This window comes from Protopterus annectens, chromosome 14.part0 (genome assembly GCF_019279795.1).
Source record: "Protopterus annectens isolate FY-2018-M chromosome 14.part0, PAN1.0, whole genome shotgun sequence".
NCBI lineage: Eukaryota > Metazoa > Chordata > Ceratodontiformes > Protopteridae > Protopterus > Protopterus annectens.
Genome location: NC_056748.1, coordinates 744,220,139 through 744,243,859, shown reverse-complemented (window position 1 = coordinate 744,243,859; position 23,721 = coordinate 744,220,139). Strand labels below are relative to the sequence as shown.

Sequence of the window (23,721 nt, the reverse complement as noted above, 5' to 3'; positions counted from 1 at the left end):
GTGTGTGTGTGTGTGTGTATAGGCGTGCATGAGTGCATCTTGCAATGATGGGAATCCCTTCGGTAATTATTTTCCCTTCCTTACAATCACTCGGTGGGCGGATAGCCTCTGATTTCCTTATGATCTTGAAATGGATAAATCAGGTATTTGCAAGTTAATTAATGAATGAAAAAGAGTGCTGTCCTTCTAAGAGAATGAAACATACAAAAGTCACACATGGGAAACAGCTACATGGTTAATTTAGATTTTTTAAAAAAAAAAAAAAGAAATGCGAGAGCTGAAACTACAGGGCATCAGAAGAATAACCTGATTTAAACAAAACAAAAACAAAAACAAAAAAAGCATTGAAATTAGAAACTCGCTGTTATACTTTTAAAGCATTTTGTGTGCCCTTGCACCCCCTCATACCCCTACTACTTTATATATACTACCACCAATCAGCTCCACCATGATGTAAAAGGATAAATCCATGACTATGGTGCGAGAGACCCAGGTTTGACTAGCAGCTCAGACATCTATGGTGCAGTAGGGGAAGGTTTGATGTGCTTAGCTTGAGGGAATAGTGTGTGCTTGCATACTCCTTGCATACAGTCTTTGATGGAGGCTAGGGACATGTAAGGGGGCATATCCCAAGATGGAATAGGTAAGAGATATTGGCTTAGTCTCAGCATTGGTGGAATGATATGCCACAAGTCCCTATTGCATGTCCACCTTCAGGAAGTATCGGTATGGGTAGTAAAAAATGGTAAAAGTTAGGTTAAAAGAAGAAAAACCTCCTGTCAGTAATGTGTTGCTGCACCAGGATGCTTCGATCTCTCACTGGTCCCAAGCATGATATGGAGTACGTTCAGGAGTGTGTAGTTCCCAGTAGACCCACTGGATGAGGAGATGCACCACAGGCAGACAATGGTCAGCTGCAGGGAGGAAAAAAAAAGGACTAAAAAAATGCATCTACTACCTCCAAGATCACTGTAGATCACAGCAAGGAAACATGGGACCACCTGACAATGGACATATACTCTTGTTGTGCACCAAGGATTTAGTTATGGCTACCTTGACATCAAATGCATCACTGAATGCAGGATCAGTTTTCTCTCACCCTCCCTGGTATGCTAAATTCAACGGCTATCTACCATACTACCACATCATCAGAGGAATGCCAGATTGCAAACATAAATCTTACCCTTCCCTCTAAAATGGGCAAGCCAGTGATGGCCCTTCTTCTCATCCCTCCATACCCACCTCTTCTTGCAGCAGGAGGCATTAATCACACGTGGCTTTTGAGTCAAAGTCAGTACTGCATCCCTCTATGTTATGAAGCTGGGGGGGGGGGGGCAAAATCACTGTTCAGGACAATTATGAGCTCCTTCATATTGGTCCATGGTGTTTGTCACAACAAGAATATACTAAACATACACTTCAAAGATGTTTAAAAATGCCTACTTTATGAGTATGCATTTAACTACTAATGCAGCTTTGTGCATAAAAATGTTTAACAGTCTGGCCCAGCACTCAGTTGTAGCCTCCTTTCACTGGCACTTCATGATCGTAAATGTCAATATGTTAGACATTTGCCAAACACTCTTTTGTTTTATTTTGTTGTTCCCATGGTGAATGTTTTTGTTAACCCCCATGGGCATTAGGTAATTCAATGTTTTCTAAGGTCTCTTGCTTATTATGCATTATAAGGACTCTAATGATTATAAAATGAAGTTCTAAGTCATTGGCAACATGTAACTTCAGCACTGATTACAAATATCAACCCGGGGTAGTGGTGCTGCGGTAGCGTTGTCGCCTCACAGCAAGACGTTGTCCCGTTCAATTCTCAGCTAGAGCGTCTTCTATGTGGACGCATGTGTGAATGGGCGTGCCTTCGTTGAAGGTTGTGCGTCAGGGCTGGTAACTCGGTACGTAAAAATTCCCAACCAAACATTAGCAGACCGGAGTTCCGCTGTGGCGACCCATAACCGGGACAAGCCGAAAGACACAACAACAACTGATTACACATATAAGCGTGTCACTGTGCAACTAACAGTGTTCACAGCTGCCGAGTTGTGCTGGTCAGCATTTTGCTTGCAAGGCCCCATACTATCTGAGTATGCATCAGTAAATGTAGTAATCTCTCTTAGCTCTTTTACAGTTAGCAACAAATTGCATTCCTGTCGTCATATGATCATTGTTTCAGTGAAAGTAGTGGAATAGATTTTCTTCCTGTGGGATAGCAAACAACATTATAATGCTTAAAGTAAAACATAAAAAGAAGTAAGTGACTTTAATCACCCTTCCATATTTTACCTCTAGTATTAATTTCTGGTACAATAATGATCCCTTAGCAGTATCACAAAAGAGCAGACCTTAAGCATGCATATACCTGCTTTGTACAAACAGCAACGTGCAACAAAATGAGTAGTGTCAGCATATTTTTCAAGTTATTCTGACTCTATGAACCTATAGTTCTGTGATTAGAGAAAGTGATCTTTACACAGACATATGATATGTATATGATTAATAGATGAGATATGTATTAAGCCATTCAAGTTATGAATATTTGCTCTGTCCTTATATAAGTGCACTGCATGTTGACCATTTTTTTTTTTTTTTTTACATTTCTGCAGTACCACCAACTGAATGCACTAATGGGCCGTTTAGCAGGAACAGATTTCACTGTTTTGGGATTTCCCTGTAACCAATTTGGTCTCCAAAGTCCAGGTAAGAGTAGGCTGCATTTAATCTCTCAGGATGTCACATTAACTTCCATTCTTTTATAGGAATGAGGATAGCTGCCAAATCTGCATGGTATTTTCTGCATATGTTTGTAGTTGTCTTTTTTTAAACATCCTTATTAAATTATCACTTAAGACATTGGCAAACATACATTAACAGAAAAAAAAAACATATTAACATTTTTTTCGTTTTACATACATTGCATATATTTTCTTTCATTTTAACTTTCATCAGTACAGCATTATATAATTTGCTCAGTTCCTGCCTTCTCTTAACTCTTCCTCCTCCTCTTGAACATTATTAATTGCCCATGCAATTCCTATTTATTTCTACGTAATTTGCTCCTTCCCTTTTCTAAAGATCCCTCTTCCTGTTCAGTAATCTCTTTTGTAATACTCAATACTTCAAATACAGTTGGTTTAGACTTCGATTTCCATTTTTTAGTAATTGCTTTTTTTGGAGGCCAACCCAATTAAACTTAACAAGGGCTTACTGTGTGTAGGCAATTCAGATCCTGCGTCCCAGCTTAAAAGCATCATTTCCTTCATTACAGCCATTTGCTCACCTAATATTTCTGACAGAGTACTCTGTAGGTGATTTTTTAAATGTGCCAACTCATTATACTCCCAAAACATATGTTCCCAGTTACCTATTTCTTCCACATCACAACTCCAACATTTGCTATCTACCTGAGGGAAAATTCTTTGAAGTCTGCTTGGAGTGCAAAAATATCCATGCAAACAATTCCAAGAAAAATCCTAAACCTTCTGGACTTTGTTGCAGTATTGGGATACATATATATGTTCTCCCATTGTTCCCTTCGAAACTGCTTTTCCAGTCTCCCTCTTCACAATCTTTTCTAACCTCCTCTGACTGATTCTTATAGCCATCGTGCAATATAGGATATGCCTCACTAATTATCTCTTTTTTTAACAGCAGCTTCTGTTCCAGATTCAACCAAAAACTCTACCAGAGCTAGAGCAGGTCTTTCACTTAGGATTCCCCTATCCCTTTCTCTTTGCCTATACTCTGATATCAATCTTTAACCCCTGGTAGGGAAGGCAGTCTCTAGCCTAAGGTCCAATGTCTTCTTGACCTCATCCCACTCTGTTAACTTTCCCTCTGTAATTATTTTCCCCCAGTACCTTGGTTCCCCTGTCAGTTTTCTCCAGTAAATTCTAGCCCTCCTCTTGCTTATTTTCTGTTCTCCTATTTGCAGTCATCCCTATTGGTAAAATATCCTTTCTCCATTCTCATGTTGGCTTAATTCTCAGAATACTTTCTGTTATTTTATGGATATAGTATCGTTTCTCTCTTTGTAATTTCTCCAAATCTTTTGGGTTTCTAATATCATGACAGGAATGAACTCAATTCTTAAGTCAACGTATGATTAAAGTTCATGAAATAAGTATTGTTTCCATCTTTGATGTCAGCCAGAAGTGTTCTTCACAACACCCGCAATGTGTCCAGTAATGACTCCTGCAATTTGTACAGAGTTACATGTTTTGGTAACATATCTAAATACAACTGTAGATAATTTTTTTATAGGACCCATTGCTCCTACTACTATTGGAACTGTCTGGATATCTTTCTTCCACATTGCTGTCATTTCTGCCTGCAAATCCTGATATTTTATGATTTTGTCTCTCTCTATATGCAAGACACTGCAGTCACTGGGTGTAGCGATTTCAATGATCTATGCTACTTTTGTCTTCTTTTCATAGACTACTATATCTGGTTTGCTTGTATTTGTCTTCTGAACTGTTGGTAATGGGAGATCACATGTGATGTAGACCATCATTTTCTACGATACTTTGTGGATCATGTTTCCAGTGTTTTTTAGCTACTTCAATATTATAATGTTTGGACAAGCCCCAGTGCAGCAGATTTGCCACATTATTATGCCTTTCAGTATACAGTCCTTCCGCCATTAGTATGTCACAACCAGGAACAAGGTGTACAACTGTTTCCAATTCTGTTTTACAGAACCTACATTTGTCTGTTTCTCCCACATGTTCAATGGACTTTTTAAACGAACGTGTACGTAAGCCACTATCTTGGGCTGACAATATTAACCTTTCATCTTTTGGTTTGAATTCGCCTCTCCTTAACCATTCCTGCATTTGATCCTGATCCACATGAGATTCTTCCAGGAGATTTCTATACTTGTAACTATATGTATGCATTTCCCACATTTCTTGCCTTCTCATCTGATCCTTCATCTTATATCCTTTCTTTTGTTTTTTGGCACATTCAGTTGCTGCCTAACTTTTATCTAATTCTAGTTTGATTTCCATTCCTGCTTGATGCTGATATGCTTCTGCTAGACTTAGAAGGGAAGTCATCTTAGATTTATTCTCCTCATGTTTCAAAACCTTCACTACATTTGGGTACTGTGAGGTCAGCAGATATGTATGCAATCCTACAATTGCAGATCAACACGTATTCAATTTCAAGGAGGCTCATCCCTCCTTCAGAATGGGGAATATATAATCTTGGTATGCACTGATTTTTATAAATCATTTAATGAGCATGAAACATCCTTCTTGTTTTGTTGTCTAATCTATCCACCACCTTTTGAGGCCAATCAATCACTGCAAAACTGTAAGTTAGGAGAGAAACAGCAAGTTGGTTTACAGCTTGAATTTTGTTCCTAGATGTCAATGCTGTTTTCCAGATTAATTTAAGTCTTCTAAAATATTCCAAAGTTTTATTCCCATTTGTTCATGTTTTATTATTAATCCTTCATCAATTCCCAAATATTTATACACTTCCGCTTGCTCAAGTTCTTTTATATCACATTCTTGTCCCAAACTCATGTTTTCTTGGTGCACATTAAGACCAAATGACATTCTTATATCATCTTCTGTATAGCTGTTATTGTTCTCCTTGAGGGTCTACATCCAAATTCTCATGCTCTCCTTATCTCTCAAACTCCCCCCGCCTCATCCTCCTTCTCAAATCATAACCTTCTGCTTGTGTTATACATGTGAGCCTTAACTCTGTAGCACTAAAATACTCAAATCAAGCAATCCCAAACAACCTTTGTTCCATTGAATTAACTTATCCCACTTAACTCTTTCCCTTCCATGTGAATTCTTTCAACTCTTTATTAATCATTATTCACAACTTCTCTTTTGGTTGATAAGACTATGTCATGTTTGTTGTACTCTTGTTACATTATACTGCAATGCACCAACTTGATGTTGAGCTGTGGATGAAGATAAAGCATTAATGTGTCAAGAAAATGTCTTGTGTACAGTTTTATAAAGTATAACATTTTAGCACATCAAAACACCGTAACATTACACTATTGATGGTTCTGGCATATTTTCTTTAATTAAAGCTAAAAACAACCTCAGTAAATGCAACAGCACCATGTAATTTAAATCTAAATGCAGTTCCAAGCATTTTACTGGCCATTTTGATGACGTGGTACATGACTTCTAACCTTGGGATATCATAGCGCTGCACCTGTGCACAAAGTAAATCTTAAAATTCATGAACATGAACATTTACTAAGGTTTATTTTCATATTATAGCTCCCCTGTATTTTTTTCAGTAAATACATCAGTTATGGAATTGTTGAAGTGATTTGTTTGACAGAAAAGTCGAACAACAATAGTTTGACTGATGCTTACCACAATGAATCTCCTGTCCAATTCATGTTCCAGTATAGGTATGGTGAATGCCCCAATATTCACCACTAATGCTAGGAGCATTTCCAGAGCCAGAGAATGAAGATAGTGGAGTGCCTACAGTGAATGCCTGTAAGAAGCCTTGTAGCCTCTGAAGAGTGGTAGTACAAGTGACAATGTGGGGTTATTTTGCAACAAGACCACTATGAAATAAATGGTAATGTGGGAGAAGCAATGTTATAGTTAATATGGACATAGTATTATTTTGTTGTCCATGTGTGGAGAATCTAGGAGGGGTTTATGCATCTGCACATCTGGCAAACAGCTCAGCATACTAGATGCAAATATGCAGACATACACAGGTTTAAACCACAATGTTTAAGTAAAACATTTAAAGGTATAACCATACATTATTTCTTATAAAATTAGAATCTTTGCTTTTCTCGAACTTCAGTAAATCCTCTGGCATTCCTCCTTCAATCAGTTAGTATTTACCTGACATCATTAATTATATTACATAGCTACACCATTGCATAATGCAGAACTGAGACTGTATTATCATCTAATATCCATTACCCAGTTTAAAGCTAAATCTCATAAAATTTCCATTTATCCATTTGTAGAGAATGAGAAAGACAAAGCAATATATTATATTTGAAAGCAACAGGATGGTTAGAAGAAGTACAAGAACCAATATCTTGATAGTGTGTAAAACATCTGTATAACAAGCATAAACATACAAGATATAAAATTATATATTTATTTAATTTGTTAATATACTGGTCACAAATCATAATGTTTAGACATGACTGAGGTTTTTCTACAAAAGTTGATGAAAAATAACATTTTAACATAAAAATTCATGGAGAAGTCAGTAGCAATAATAAAAATGCAAAAAAAACTATAAATTTATCATGTGCAAGTCAAAAATAAATATATCTTAGTACTTAGCTTTTCTTTGGGACTTGGCTAACTTTAGACATAACCTCAAGGGCCCTAATTCGGAAAGCTTTGCATACATTCAAGTCATAAAGCTTTACTATTTGTAGTGAGAGTTCAAACATCTTGCTAGTAGTTCCTTACATTTTTGCAAGATTATTTGCTAAAATATTGCTGGACAGCAACTTTTTTCCAAAGGAGGAGCAGTTTACAGAAAACAAATCATTCTCACCAGCTATCAAATTCACTTTCGATATTTCAAATATAGTATTTGCTTGACCAGACCCAAGTACCCTGATGCGGCTTACCTTCATATGAGCCTGGAAATGTGACTGACCAATACCAATGTGTCAAAGGCCTTCAGTAGAGGTCTGCTTTGCAGCATACACTTGTGCCTTCTTTGGTCGTACAGCATGAATATGCAACCATCCTGCAAGATACAGAGTCTACCTACAGAGCAGAGCTGCCTTTCATACTACCTGTACTTCATATTCTATTTGAATATGATTATGTCGTACCCATCTATCAAAGTCAGCAAAGCTGAAAAACTAAGACTGATACTCAGATTAGAAAAGTGGGCATTTTAATGTACAAGCAGTAACCTCCAAAACTAATGGCAGCTAAATGTAAGCACCAAACCCACAGCCAAGACCCTCCGTAGAAGACCATCATCGTACTCATCAAAATCAAACCCGTTTTTCCCATTTTTCTACCCAGGGTATGGGTGTTGCATGAAATGTTGCCACATCTCTCAATTTAGTGCCACTCTCCTACCTTCTTTGACAGTCATGCCTGCCTGTCGCAGGTCTTCCCTCACACCATCTGTCCGTCCATCCATCCATCCAGCCATCCATCCCTTTGCTGGATGTCCTTATTTCTTCTTACATTTTTTCTGTCTCTCTCAAAGCCTCTTCACCAAATTGTCTTCTGATTTCCTACACGTGCCCCAACCACCATGATCTGTTCTCTTGTACCTTCTCTGCAACTGGAGGTACTTGGGCTTTGTTCTCACATCCTCAACTCTTCATCTGTCCCACAATGTGCATCCTACCACCCATCACGACACCTCATCTCCTTCATTTCCAGTTTTCTCATGTGTAGTACCTTTACTGCTCAGTTTTCTGTACCATACAGTAGCATTCATCATACCACTGTTATGTACACCTTACTTTTCATCTTCTTTGGCATTCTTCTATCACACACTATCCTGACACTCTGTGCCATTTGGCTGCAGACCCTCTGTTTCTAGCTTTTACCTCCTTATTCAGACTTACCTTCTCCACAAACACCCCTCCCAGATATCTGGAGCTGTTAAACTGCTCCACTATTTTCCCTTCTAGCTCAATTTTCAGCTTATGATAATTTTTGCCATTTACTGTCATGATAACTGTCTTGTCTGTAATCAGTTTCATCCCATGTGCCTTCAGTTTTGCATTCCATTCCTCTATCATTTGCTGAAGTTCCTGTGCAGAGTCTGCCTTGTAATGATACATGGTCTGCATACAGCAACTTTGTTGATCTGTCCCCTCCTATCTGGCTGCTAATAAAGTCCATCACCTATATGAGCAGCAGTGGGCTCAGAGCAGAAGCTTGATGCACCCCTACAGGGATCCCTTCTGTGAGTCAAAACAATGTTTGTGCTTGAGTCACTGGGTCCTTGTACATAGCCTGCAATAATTCTACCAAAGTTTTTAGCACTTCAAGCCATCACAGGATTGCCCAAATCAGCTTTCTTGGAACCTTCTCATATGCTTACTCCAAGTCTAGGAATGTCCAGTTGGACTCTTTCTTCATCTCTAGCTACTTCTCAACTATCTGTCTCACTACAAACACACTGGGTTATTTGTGCTGCATCCCAGTCTGAATCCTTCTGCATATTCATTTATCATTCATAATTTCCAGCATTTTAATGCATTCAGACAGGTGTCTGCTGCCTCTCTACTGCCCACAGTTGTGAATGTTCTCTTTGTTCTTCTACACTGGCACTAGGATGCTTATGCTCTAGTCATTTGAGGATAGTTATTTCTCTCCATATACCTCCATATATCTCCATAAGCACACTCAGGCATTTTTCCCCTGACTTACCTAACATCTTTATCATATCTGCCATGACCTCGTCTGAGCATGCTGCTTTTCTTGACTTCATTTTCCTTAGTGGTGTTCGTACTTCTAGGGTAGGTTCTTCTTCCTCTTTAAACATAGACTGTTATGGAGCTGTACACATTCTGGTGGGTTTTCTTCATTCAGAAGCTACTAGAAATACTCTTTCCATCAGCCTTTGATGTCCTGTGGACTGACAAGCAGGTTGTTCCCGTCATCTCTTATGAATGGTATCTAATGACTATCATCTTTATCATTCTGTCTTTGCCTTGCAACTAGATAGCATTTCTTTACACCATCATCTGAGTCATTTTCCAGATACTGATGCCTTATTCTTTACTATTGTGACTAGCATTTTTGCCTCTTTGCTAGCCAACCAGTATACCTTCTTAGCTTGGTCAGCATTTTCTATCTCCTACTTTTTCCTGCACTTCTTCATTCTTTTGGAACCTTCATGGACTGCTGCATTCCACAACCAACCTTCCTTATGTACCTTATTTCCATACTTCGCTTACCTACATATCTGTACTATAGTCTTCACACAAGCAGTTTTGAGAAGCTGTCATTCTTCTTCAGCTCTGCCTATTTATTCTTCTTCCTCAGGTGCTAGAAACCCTGAGTATTTCCTTCAACTCTTGTGCTTTCTATCGATCTTAAACCCTTTCTGACTGCTGCTTGTAGCAGACTGTGGCCACCAGTGTTTTTTGCTTTGTGCTAATTGCTTTACTGGGGATGACTTTGCAATTTGATTCTACCCCAATGCCCTTTATTCACTAGGAGGAAATCTACCTGGGCTGCATGTTGACCCCTCCTGTATGTGATTTTATAACTGTCTCTCTTGGTGAACCATGTGTTGGCCACCATCAAGCCATTTGCTAAACAAAGTTTGGAATGGCCTATCCTTTATTCCTGCTGCCCCACCACTGTGGACCCAGCCATTCTTCATATACTGCTCTGTCTGTGCTGACATGAATTTTCAGGTCTCCTATTATTACCATCAATGCATGATGTCCTGATTTATCTAGTAGGTCTTGTAACTGCTGCTTGAATGCATTCTTTTCCTCACTATCACAACTCTGCTGTAGGGAATAGTGCCCTATATTTACACTGTAGTTTGATTGTCACGAGTCTATCACAAGTTCTGATAACATTCCTCACTGTCTTCGGAAAGACTATTCCTCAATACAATTCCCACAAAATTACTAGTATGTCCATAACCTGAATAGCAGACTCTGGATTCCAAGTGAACTGGTTTTGCTACACTGCCGTTCCACCATAGCTCTTCGAATACATATGATGTTCAGTCTCCTCTTTACCATCATGCCATCCTCTTCAAAGTCCTGGACTGTCAGTAAATATATAGTCAGTGTAGCAATCCAAAGTTCATATTCAGCAGGATCATTGTTTGTATATTCTGCTTTTGCTCAACACAGCTATCTCAGGTAACACAGGCTAGGCAACTGGACATCAGCCAACAAGTAGCTTATTAACCCAGGGCTACTGGGCTTAATTTGGTGCACATTGGTCAACAGAAGCACTCGACCTCTCCCACCGTTAGCATGGGTCCCTGGTGTAAATCAGAGTAGGCCAAATCCTCAACGCACACCAGCAGCAAATACCCATGACCATTTTTGGCAATGTTAATCCACACAACCAAATCACTTAGAGACAATTTTTACACTACTGAATGATTGACCTTGCACAGACTTGAGTAAAAGTAGCAGAGAAATAGAGTTGTAGCTCCTCATGTTGTAGGAGGGATTCCTCAAGCAAAATGCACTTCTCTGCTTTATCTGAATTCAAGTAATGATTTTGACTATCTAATCAATTAGGCTAGGGTTACTGATAAAACTTGAAATGCACAATAAATATAACATTTATAAGATGACACCATTTAACAATATTTCACTACAAGAATATTTAGAGGGGTACATTTTAGAGTTAAGATTGAAACTATTTGGTATGTTCATGTCGAACTTTGGTCTTTCCACCTAAAGTGTTCCAGGCCTTTCTCATGTATCACACAGGAAGACCAGAGAGAATGCCATCCTCTTAAACCTGAACTCCCTGTACTAAACTCCTATACCAAGTGACTTGTCAAGATATACATTGCTCTCTCACCTACAAACAGATTAGACATGCCTGCCTCCAGTAGCAAATGGGAACACTTTTCTGTACCTATTTTTGGCCACTGCACCACTACTCCCATGACTTTCCAGCTCTGTCTTGCACAAGCCCATTCATTATTTCTACTTCCCAGCACTGGACAAAAAGTAAAAGGAGACAGAGAACAAGGCTGTCATCAAAAGGGGTGAGGGTGGGTGAGGATTTGTAAATAGTTAAATGCTCCATACTAATTTGTCCTGTTTTCAGTAGATGTGTGCATTACTTGCTATGCCAGACCAGGTGTGAAAGCATACTTCTGCACAACTGCTATACCTGCCTCTTGTGTGGTGCACTACACAGCAGGCTTGATCCCAATATTCCTGTCCTTTCATGCCTGGAGTTTGCATCTGAGGCCCATTATCGGGTGGCATTCTTGTAATGGGACATGTGCTGACTAGCCTCCCCCTCCAGGAAGTGTGAGCTAGCCTTAGCCAGTAACACCATCCTTTCACATCTGGTTCCTCTAGCATCTGGGTTTATAACTGCACACTGGTTATCTACAGCATTGTCAGGACTCCACCCATCTACACTATGGAGATGGTGGTTTAGGGAAGGATTAATTTAAAACAGGCCTCTGAGATGCAGTACGTAAGTATATAAACAGGTCCAATTTTTCTACCCAGAGGGAAAGTTACATATCCCATTAAAAGAAATCTAAAACAGATGTGATATACCGGAAAGTAAACTTTCTCAAGGATCTAAGGTCAAAATACTAACCAGTTAACAGCTATTCTATCTAACTTTCATCTAATTTAGGGGAACATCCCTGGACTCTCACCTGTAATACATTCATACATCAGATGGACTGAGACTCACCCATGTAGCCCTCATTCAAATATTCCAAATGTTATTTGCCTTCTACTCCTCCTTCTTGCCTTACTTTGTCTGAGGAACAGTAATAACTTCCTGGCCTTGTTGTGACAATACCCAATTTCTTCTCTCACCCATCAGGAGTCACTCTTTGCAATTTATCTACTAGACACTGGCAGATATGGCCAACAACCTCCAGCACAGATTCCTGATTCTTGCCCCACCCCTCATCTGCTTAATTCTCACCCACATGAACCGCGGTGGTGGTGCTGCGGTAGCGTTGGCGCCTCACAATAAGACATTGTCCTGTTCGATTCTCAGCTAAAGTTGTCTTCTGTGTGGAAACATGCGTGAACGGGCGTACCTTCGTTGAAGGTTGTACATCAGGGCTGGCAACTCGGTACGTAAAAATCTACTGCCAATCATTAGCGGACCGGAGTTCCACTGTGGCGACCCCTAACCGAGAAAAGCCGAAAGATACAACAACATTCTCAGTAGTTTCCTCTGCTGTTGAAATGTCCTAGATTCAAGAATGTCTGCAGCAGTAACCCTTAAACAGAAATCAAATAACCTAAGCCTCACAACAGCATTATCCTATCTATGTAATACATATCATCTCAGATATCTTATAACATGGGGTCCATCAAACACTTTTGGAATATTTGCACAAATAAGGTTTTCCAGCCATTCATATGTATCACTTTTCCTTTGAGGAATCTTTTTTGCTTCTTTCTGATTTGTAAGCTATTCCTACTCCCCACATTCTGTTTGCCCAGCCTTTAAAATAAATGGAAGGAAAGCTTTGAATGGTCCCCTGATGAGTGCACCAGCTACCTGAGAAGATTTGAACCCTCTTGTTCCTGCTGAGGTACATGCACAATTTTGCAGATGCTTCCTGCAGGAAGAGGCAAGAGGAGATGCGGCTTGAACCAGAAAGCAGACTTCTGAGAGAGTAAACTAATTGTCCGCAGTTGTTCCTGTGCTCATTCAGAATCTGAAACTTGTTTCCATAATTCACAGAAATGCCACACTGTATCTGCACTTTCTATTGTACTTGCAAATGTCAGTCAGTCCATCCCTTTACCCATTCCCAAGATATATGCAGAGACAAACTAGGCCATTTTAATATGCTCATACTTATACAATGCCTGTTTAAGTAAAGTTCCAAAAGAATGGAAAATATATTTAATCAAGTATGAATGACTTATATCTTTGTACAGCAATACTGCAGAATTAACAGTTCTAAACCAAACACTCAGTTATATATCACATCCCATGGAATTCAGGTTTTTCAGTAAAGACATGCAGTTGCCAGATTTACATTATTGTATCCCCTTACTTTCCTGTGTTTGGTGTACTAAAGTATATATATTTTTTTGAACTGGTTAGCTGGGAAAGAACACTTATCCCATGAGATCTATTCCAGTCTCAGCCCGGGCCTCCGCTGAAAATGGACATGTATCCAGTCGGACTATCCCGGTAAACAAATGTAAAGTAAAATAAAATAAATAAATAAAAATAAAACACATTAGATACATGACATTATATACAGAGTGCATGGCAAAACACAACATATACATGTATCGTATACACATGGCATGATTATCAGAGTATGAAGACAGTAGAGACAGGACATTATATATAGGCTGACTGAAAAAAGCAATATATATGTGCATTATATGTAGAGTGGATATCAGAGTTTGCATGTTGAAAGATTCATAAGGGAATGCAGAGTCACAACAGTCTATGTAGAGGGACGTAGAGCAGCAAAAGGTTCAGTTATATGATCAGAGACAGAGCAGTTGTATCGTCCTTAAGTCTTATAATTCGCTTTTAGTTCTGATCAGAAAATGGGGTAAGTTGAATGATCTTTAGAAAAAGAGGGGAAAGATTCTTACAGTTTGAGACCAAGGACCGAGAGGGCATGGTGTGCGAAGTGAGGCCTTGTTTTGGGAGTTAGGAGGAGAGGACCTGAGTGGTTAAAATTTCTAAGGCTGTATGTTGGTGCGTCAAAGTTTGGCTTTGTGGCATGAAGCTGAGCAGCTTTCATTTGGCCTTTAACTTCTGTTATTCTGATCAGTCCTGGGATTCTCATGTTTTGTGAATGTGTACATAGATAGTATTCAACAGAATTGAGTGAGACCCTTTCTTGTTGTGCACATTTCATACATTTCAATATATTTTTGCTATCTTTTAAATGCCCTTATTAAACACAGGTCATAATCTATTCTAAATGACTCCATGAGTTGTGAACACATTACAAGCAGCCCTGTTGCGCTCACTGTATTGTATGATTGTTCTTCTCACCAACTTGTATCTTCCAAACCCAACTTGTATCTTCCAAACCATGCCAGTGCTGTGTCTAATGTATTAAAAGCAGGAGATATCAGATAAAGGATTTGATAAAAACACATATTGTGCACTGTGGAGATGTACGTTTTTATTTACACTCTCAGTGTGTCATCAAAGACTCTGCACTCTTAATGCATCTTCAGAAGTTTATCTTGGCTTTGTTTCACCATACCAACTAAAATCCACCATATTTATACTAACCACTAAAACTTAAAGGAAAAGTTTACACATAGCAAACAAAAAGCACAAAAATCCAAATAAAACAACCCCTAAACTGAAATCTGCAGTTAGTATAATAAAAATTTATAACAAAATAAAAAATAATAATAATAAATCAGAACACAGTCCACAGTCGCCATTCACCACAATATAAGAAAAGTAACTTTAGATACCTCATGCACAAAATCCACCAACACAACCCCCTCAGCAAAACTTTTCACCTACCTAAACCATCTAAGAATGAATTTAGTTCTTAGTAACAAAAAAGCTGGAAAAACAAAGATCATTCAGTATAATGCCCTTTTGGTTAAGTACAATCCAAACATTTGTCACAACTGGAATGACCACAACACTTTCTTACTAAATAAAATCAAGGGCCTAAATTGTAAAAACTATCCAGACAATCTCAAACCTTTGTCCCATTTCTCAGTATCATACTGGTTACTGAAAGGTGACCTCTGCCTTACATAAAGAACTTTAACAAACCCTATTATATCAGAGCTATTACATATTTGCATGTCCAATGGTATCATAAACAGTGTCACAAAAGGAAATATTGCCAGCCTAGCTATCTGGAATTTTGTAAATAATTATATGTCATGTGTGAATATTAATATGATTTATATAAAAGTGTGGCAGAGGGAGATACTACCCAGCATAGCTATCTGGAATTCTGTAAGTGGTTGTGTGTCATTTGTGAATAGCAACATGATTCATATGCCTGTGTTACAAATGTATTAGAATTGTATGTCATATTGTATAGACATATGCTGAAGAAATATGTTTTATACACTATTGCAACTGTTTAACAGGGGAGAGTGAAACACAGGAGATTAACTTGCATATCTTCAGAACAATGATTGAGGTTAAGTTACTTTATAGCTGGGCCATAAACAAAAGATGTTATCTCTCAGTTTCAGTGCAGTAACAGACACAATGTCTAGAACTGGAAGTTTTTTTGTATTGTCTGTACATGTGGAGGAATGTAAATTATTTTACGAATTCCACAATTTGCCTTAGATCTAAGAGAAGTCCTTATTTATGTATTTTCACAGAGAGATGATAAATGCTGGCAGTTTCTACCAATGGGGGTTTTCACCTGGGATAGTCAGATGACAAAAGTGATGTCACCCTGCAAGTGTCCCAGCAGCAATATTTGAGATATTAATTTAAGAACTGTCTGAGAGAGAGAGAGAGAGAGAGAGAGAGAGAGAGACAGAGACAGAGACAGAGAGACAGGGCATTCTGATCTGGCAGCATTAGCTGGGAAAATCCACTCACTACATCTGTCTTACCTGGTTCTGTAAGTAAGTTAACTAGGGTACAGTACTTTCTTTTAGATACAGTAAGGAATATAGTAAAGATTAGTTTAGATGTTTTCTGTATTTATTTGACACTGTCCTGCAATGTTGTTTTAAATATTTCCTGTGATTTTGAACTCTGAAGTTACTGTGATTATTTACTGATTATTTTCTTGTTCTTTTATCATTTATTATTAAATATAGTTAAACCTTTCACTGTGGCTGATACCTTTGAGACATATTTAAGCTCTTAGAATACTTGCATATCTATTTGGTAACACTGTGTAGGCCACTCCTAATAGTCTTGCTCTTGGTCAAACTACCATTTGGATTAATAGTAACATTACACAGTAAGATTGGACACTCTTTGCTAAGGACCTTAAAGTAGCTAAGGAGTTGCTGTTGGCAGTCCAAACAACCTTACAGTCTGGGCAGAAGAGAGCATAGCTAGTAAACCTGTGCCAACCTTTCCCAGGTGTGTGTGTGTGTGTGTGTGTGTGTGTGTGTGTGTGTGTGTGTGTGTGTGTGTGTGTGTGTGTGTCAGTTACTTGGGTAGGGACACAAAGCACTTATTGGACTGAGAGGGTGCTGGAGGTCTTGGCTTGGCTATTCAGCTGCAATCTCATCTCTATAGCTGTGCCAGTGGGGAGTCTTATTGGAGATCTGGAGAAAGAGGGGAGAAACCAGCCCCAGACTGACTGTGGTCTCTGTGTACTCTTAAGGGAAACTGCACTTTACTGTGTGTGTACTTCTTACCCTCCCAGTGTGTATATCACCCCACTGTCACTAGTGTGGTGGGGATTGAGGCTCCTTGATTACTGGGCCAGTGTTGGGGCATCACAACCAGCTCAAAGGATCTCAATTTATTTTGCAAAATAAATACATGTTGAAGAACGAGATTTGTATCACAGAGAATTCCATGTCTATGGAATTGTCTTCCATGCCTCATAAAGCAAAGTACTCATCTTACTCTATTCAAATGTAATTTGGATGAATGGATGGACAACCACAAATTCATCCCCATATTAGCACCCCTGCTCCTCATGGATAGGGGAAACATAAATATCTCAACATATCCCTGTTCAGCCCATCTCTAGGTTATTTGTTTGCAAAATATAAGGGCTAAAAGCTATCATGGGAATGTAAGGTTAGGCAAAATGGACATCATTCTATCTAGTCAAGCTATGTAAAGTAAAAAAATAAATAAATACATAAACTAGCTAACACATAGCTAAGCTATAAAACTAACAAATATTAGCATAACCTTTACTTCATTACTAAAATACCTAAAAATGAGCATTACAAAACATTAAAATATACATTGAAAGTTATAATATAAAGCTACTTACAAGGTACTCCATTCATGAAAACCTATGAAAAATCTATAAAGCCCAGTGTAGTAGAAATTCAGCAGTTTAGCCTACTACATTTATGGAAAATATGGATGCTTGATTTGTGTGACAAATGAAATACCTTATGCTTTTGGATAAGGGAACTCAGTTTATGCGTCATAGCTTCACCAGTCGACATGAAACTCTTTCTTTAAACCTACAGTATAATATATTTCATGTACCACAAACCAGACCCCTCCACACAGATATACCATATGTATCCAGAAAACAGATGCTGATACATGGGAATATGATAAAACATGTATCTGACCTTAAGTGCAAATATTTTATCATTAACCTACCCTATCATCAAACATTTATCAGCACTTTACTTATGTCAGAAATTATATACATAATCACTTCACCTACCTCAAAAATTAAGTAAAGAAGCAAGCAATAATGCCCAACAGGGTGGGCATTATTGGCAAGATAATAGACCACCCAGGAGTGTTATGAGGCCCAGCACTGGAAAGTTTATTATTTTCCCTACAGTGACCATCTTGGAGGTTATTATTCTGCTTAGAAAATGGGCCATATGTCTTATTAGTTGTATAGACATTTTATATATATATATATATATATATATATATATATATATATTTATTATTTTTTTTAATGTAAAATATGTTTCATAGGTGCTGTAGGATATGTAATCGCAGTTTGTGGACATCAACTCTCATTTAGTCTAACCAGTTCAAGTGACAGTATTCTTCTTCTCTTTCCTATGTAATTAGGAAGACATTAATCTAAACCCCATTCCAGCTGCTATGCCATACCCAGTGGATAATTCTAGTCATAGAAACCAGCTTAGAACTCTCCAACATTACATCCCATTTCTTCAGCATCAACTACAGCATCCTACAAGGTATGTGGTTCAGTTAAATGATTAGTACGAGATGTAATGCTACTAATCAAAAATCATCTTGTTTTCAGTCAGCTGCATGCCCTCCTAATCTAATAATGCTTGAAATTGAATTAGGCCCTTACAACTCTAGCACCCATCAAAATCTATCCAAGCATTAGTATACAACCCACCACAACTAACCATAAATCATTTGAAACCTTCTAAACAATACTCGTTTAAAATCTACATAAACATCTTATAACAAATAACATGAAACTCTAAGCCACACTAGGAGAAATCTCTTTCAAATCAACATTTACACAATATTTAACAACTCCATCTCTCTTTCACCACACCTAAATTCTGCCATCTTCACAAGCAGCACTACCTTCTCATTCTCAACAATTAGGCCATCTGACACTCTTCATAAAAAGTCATTGTCCACCTCTGGAATGAACTTTCCCTTACATCAAAAACTAAGCATATGAGATTTGGTAGGCATAAACTGAAAGGTGAATATTTAATACAGCACACAGTGATTGAAATTGTAGACTCATTTAAGGACCTGGATATATGGGTGGATTCAGCTATGAGTTTTTCTAATCATATTAACCAATTGGTTAATGATAGTTATAGAACTGTAGGTTGTATAAAAAGATTTATAGTCTAGAAAATCAAAAATAATGAAGCTATTGTTTGTTAGTTACAGTAGACCGAAACTTGAGTATGGAATAACAATATGGAAACCTTATAAGAAAACAAGCAGAGTAAAGTGGAAAGAGTACAGCAGAAATATACCAAGGGTATCCATGAATGTGAAAATTTAAGTTATTATGAAAGACTAAAATATTTGAACTTGTATAGTGTCTCTTATAGATATCTAAGACACAATCTTATTCAGGTATATAGGGCATTTAGGGACAACTACCTCTGGGAATGTTTGGGATTATCACAAAGTACTAGAGAATCATCAGATAACCGATGTTGAAGATTCTATAGGAATGAGAAGTGTACTAATTGGTTCTCTGACAGAGTAGCTGATGCTTGGAAAAGACTACGAAATTACATTAAAGTAAGTACTTATTTAGACATTTTTAAGAACAGTCTGGATACTTATTATGGGAACAAGTGTTTTGGTATATTGGCAAGCTAGAAGGGCATTAATGCCAATGCTTGAAACATTTGTATGTATATATGCATGTATGTATGTATGTATGCTTGTATGTATGTATGTCTGTATGTATGTTTGTATGTTTGTATGTATGTATGTATGTATGTATGTAACTCTTCAGATATCACGACTGAATGAGATCAAGTACAACACTACATCATCTGCTAAACGTACTACTACTAACACCAAATGTAAAAGTCAATCAAAATACACCCTACTCACTGTTTTACTCCTAAACTCAAGTTAGCTTTAAATAAAAAGGACTCTATTTGGTATCCAGGACCAATAAACACTTGGAACAATACCATTTACTCACAAACTCATTTAAAATGGTTAATAAAACAAAAAACTCAAGACTAAAAATAAACCTGCACCTTAAAAATAACCCCAACTGTGGAATGAACGAAAAATATGACATGACATTATGTGAAAAATAACTTTCCACTTTTAATGCATACAAGTAATCCTACTCAACTTAGTGATTTAGCAGTCATAGGTTCATAGGTGTGTACTAGGCTAATGGCTCTGGAGCTTTTACAAGCCTAGCCCATAGAAGTGCCCTGGCATCGTGCCGCCCAACGTTAGTTCCCAGTGCCTCTATCAAGTAAAGCCACTGGAGTGATCCCCGGGTTAAACTTTTTATTTCCCATCCAATCATCAAGATTTCTCTTGAAGAGGGCCAGTGAGGTGCTCTGCTTGACATGTATAGGAAGTCTATTCCAGAGCATGGGCAGTCTTTTATAAACCTGTCCCTCTAACATGTTCTGTTGATTGTGGTAATGAGGTTGAGGTCTCTGGAGCATGTGGTGCGGAGGGATGTGGCTTTGTAAGTCAAGCAGAGATTGCCTCTTAGTAGACGATATGAGACAGAGAATAGCAGGAGTTTTTTGAGTCTGTCCATATAGGACATGTGTTTAAAGCCTAGGATCCTCGTTGTGAGGTACTTTTGTTGGCTTTCCAGCTGTTGCATGTGTCTAGTGATGGTACATGCCAAATGGGGCATTATACTCAATGATTGGCCTAATGAGGGAAGAGTAGAGAGAAAGAGATGATGACCTCTTTCTTCCTGGATGCAAAACCTTTGGTAATGAGATGTGCCTCATAGAAGGACTTTCTGACCACAGTGGCAATGTGGTGGTCGAAGGAGTGGTTGCTGTTAACCTGTGTCCCCAGATCTCTTATAACACCTTCAGTGGGCTCCCATTGATGTAGTAATTAGTGGGAACTGAGTTTTTCCCCAAAGGGGATGATGATGACACACTTTTTGGTATTAAGCTTAAGGCCATGGTTTCAACAGTAGTCATTGGTCTCAGTGATGTAAATGTCAGTAATGGCAAAACATCTGCAGGCACACAGACTTTGACCCGCAGTTTAACATCTCTGACACATTGAAAACTCCCACTTTGCAAGCTAACCACATATAAATTTCAACTATCAGCAAAGTATGTGTTTACTAAAAAAAATGGCGTCCAGATTCTGGTAGCCCTTATCTTGCATTCATCTGTGCTTGTAATACATTAATATCCATACAACTCCAGTACATAATGAACACTTCAATCTTCAAAGAGACCTTCCCAATTACCTGGAAATCAGCCATGACTATCACATTATCCCAAACACACAACCCTATCTCTTTTGACCAGTTCTACCCAATTTCCTTCCTCTCATCCATCTTCATCTGCATTTCCACTATAACACTGCAACAAATCAATATGGCTCCATGGTTTCAGTGTATAACATACACCAATTCTGGAAAATGTTTTACAATAATCAGAGATGGATCATGTTCAAGTGGGGCCCTAAGCAGAGTAATGGATCAGCCCCCACCCCCACAGTGCCCTCCAGCCATTCCAGTGTCCTATTACTTAGCTATTTCTCCACAGTTACCATAAACACTGTTCAAACCTGTCAGTGTGCATACTGTTTTCTTTATTTACTTCTGCAATGATTAGAGATATTTCAAAAAGTTATTTCAAATTTTATGGCATAAACACTGACAGCCATTTGCTAAACAAAACAATACAGTCTCACAAGCAGACTTGTTATGAATAATCTTTGAAACTCACACTCACTGAAGCAGCATTAAAACCTACACTCAAAGAAAATGCATCTGACCAGCAGTGGATTAAGTTTATTATTGGCTGTTTTCAAACCATAGGCCCCTTGCACACATTTTTGGACCATGTATATATGTATGTGTTCTTTGATGCACCATCCTGATTGTATTAAATTATAGTCCTTGTAAAATACAGCATTACTTCTTAGTGTGTGTTTTAAATTTGTAGGTTTGAACATTTTTCCAGTAAGCAATGAAAGAAAATGTATGAACCAATAAGGACAAAACCACCCATTACAGAACACTTCAACCACAAAAAGCCATTCAAACCTTTTTCGTTGCAGTCCACCAATATTATACGATATACACAATCTCTGCAGAAGTAAAAGTCAGCTAAATAATTCCACATTAAAGAGATCTGTAACTAATGACGAGGTTGCTGCTGGCAAACAACTTTACATTTCAGTGTTTCGTGTACAAATTCAGTGCCTGCTCCCCTGGAAGAATAAATTGTCCATGTTACATTAAAAAAAAATTTGATAAGCTGGCAATATTGCAGTAGGGAATGGCTGTCAAACTGGCAACAGGTTCACAGATGCGAGGCATCTCATTCAAAGGAGGACACACTCAGGAAGGCAGCACCCCCATCACCCTTTAAAGGAGGCACTGCAATATCAGCACTCCATGTAAGTGGTATGGGAGTAGAACTCACAGCCTTCTGCACTAAAAGCAAATATGCTACCTGCATACCTCTCATCCTCTCAGTGCAAGAAATCTGGACAAAGACAAAAGGAGTGGGTCACAAAGGCCCAAAAATAGGTACACTTTTAAATATTGCTCCTAGAAACTTAGAAAATTGCTATAACGGGTTGCATTATTATGTATTTTCTGAAAGATATGAAGTCTGAAACTCAGATGTCTGTCATTACATAGTATTATTTAGTGACCAGAGTCTTCGATGATTTAACAAAAAACCACAAACTTTATAAGGAACAGACCAAAAATATGAGGCAAAAATCTGGACATTCTGCGAAAATCTGAGAGGGCTGGACCTGTTGTACAACTAACACTGCTTCTAAAACTTATAGCACAAACACTGGCAATGGCCATTTGCTAAATAAAATAGTTACACATTGAAAACAGAATTAGCATGAGCAGCAGTAAACTTCTCTTCTCTTGAGACTCAACATTTTTTGGCAATGCACATAAGCTCAACAATCCTTGAACATGTACTGAAAATCAATATTTTTTGAAAATGCAATAAAACTCATCAGTTCTTGCTGATAACAGTGTGGCAGCTGGTGTAGAGGATTCAGGCTCTTGGGTCCTGTATTGAAGATACAGAGCTTGAGCCTAAATGAGTTAATCATCCTGCCATTCCTAACTGGGGTAACACACACACACACACACACACACACACACACACACACACACACACACACACACACCTCTCTACATTAACTTATATTCATACACACACACCTCTCTACACTAACTTATATCACACACACATATATCCCTCTACACTAACCTATATGCACACACACCTCTCTATACATTAACCTTTATTCGCACGCACACAAACGCACACACCTCACACTGCATTAACTTATATTCACGCACGCACACACACACACACACACACACACACACACACACACACACACACACACACACACACACACACACCTCACTCTATATTAACCTATATTCGCAGACACACACACACACACACACACACACACACACACACACACACACACACACCTCTCTCTACAGTAACCTATATTGACACACACAACTCCCTCTACATTCACCTATATTCATACACACACGTCTCTCTAAATTTACTTATATTCACACACACACCACTCTCTCTACACTAACCTATATTCATATGCACACACGTCTCCCTACACTAACCTACATTTCAGGAATGATGACTTCATCTCACAACGGAATGGCCAATGGCAGCAGTAGCATCCATGCTCTTCATGCCCACTCCATTTC

At 38.3% G+C, this 23,721-nt stretch overlaps 1 protein-coding gene across 1 annotated transcript in view; it reads left to right on the top strand.

Annotated features, from left to right (window-relative positions):
• The window catches only part of LOC122788722 (glutathione peroxidase 3-like), a 163,707-nt gene that overhangs the window by 53,294 nt on the left and 86,692 nt on the right, over positions 1-23,721 (top strand). The window contains exon 2 of the mRNA XM_044055613.1: positions 2,616-2,709. Coding sequence (XP_043911548.1) covers positions 2,637-2,709 — 73 coding nt within the window. The 5' untranslated portion in view covers positions 2,616-2,636. The remainder of the gene's footprint in view (positions 1-2,615; positions 2,710-23,721) is intronic.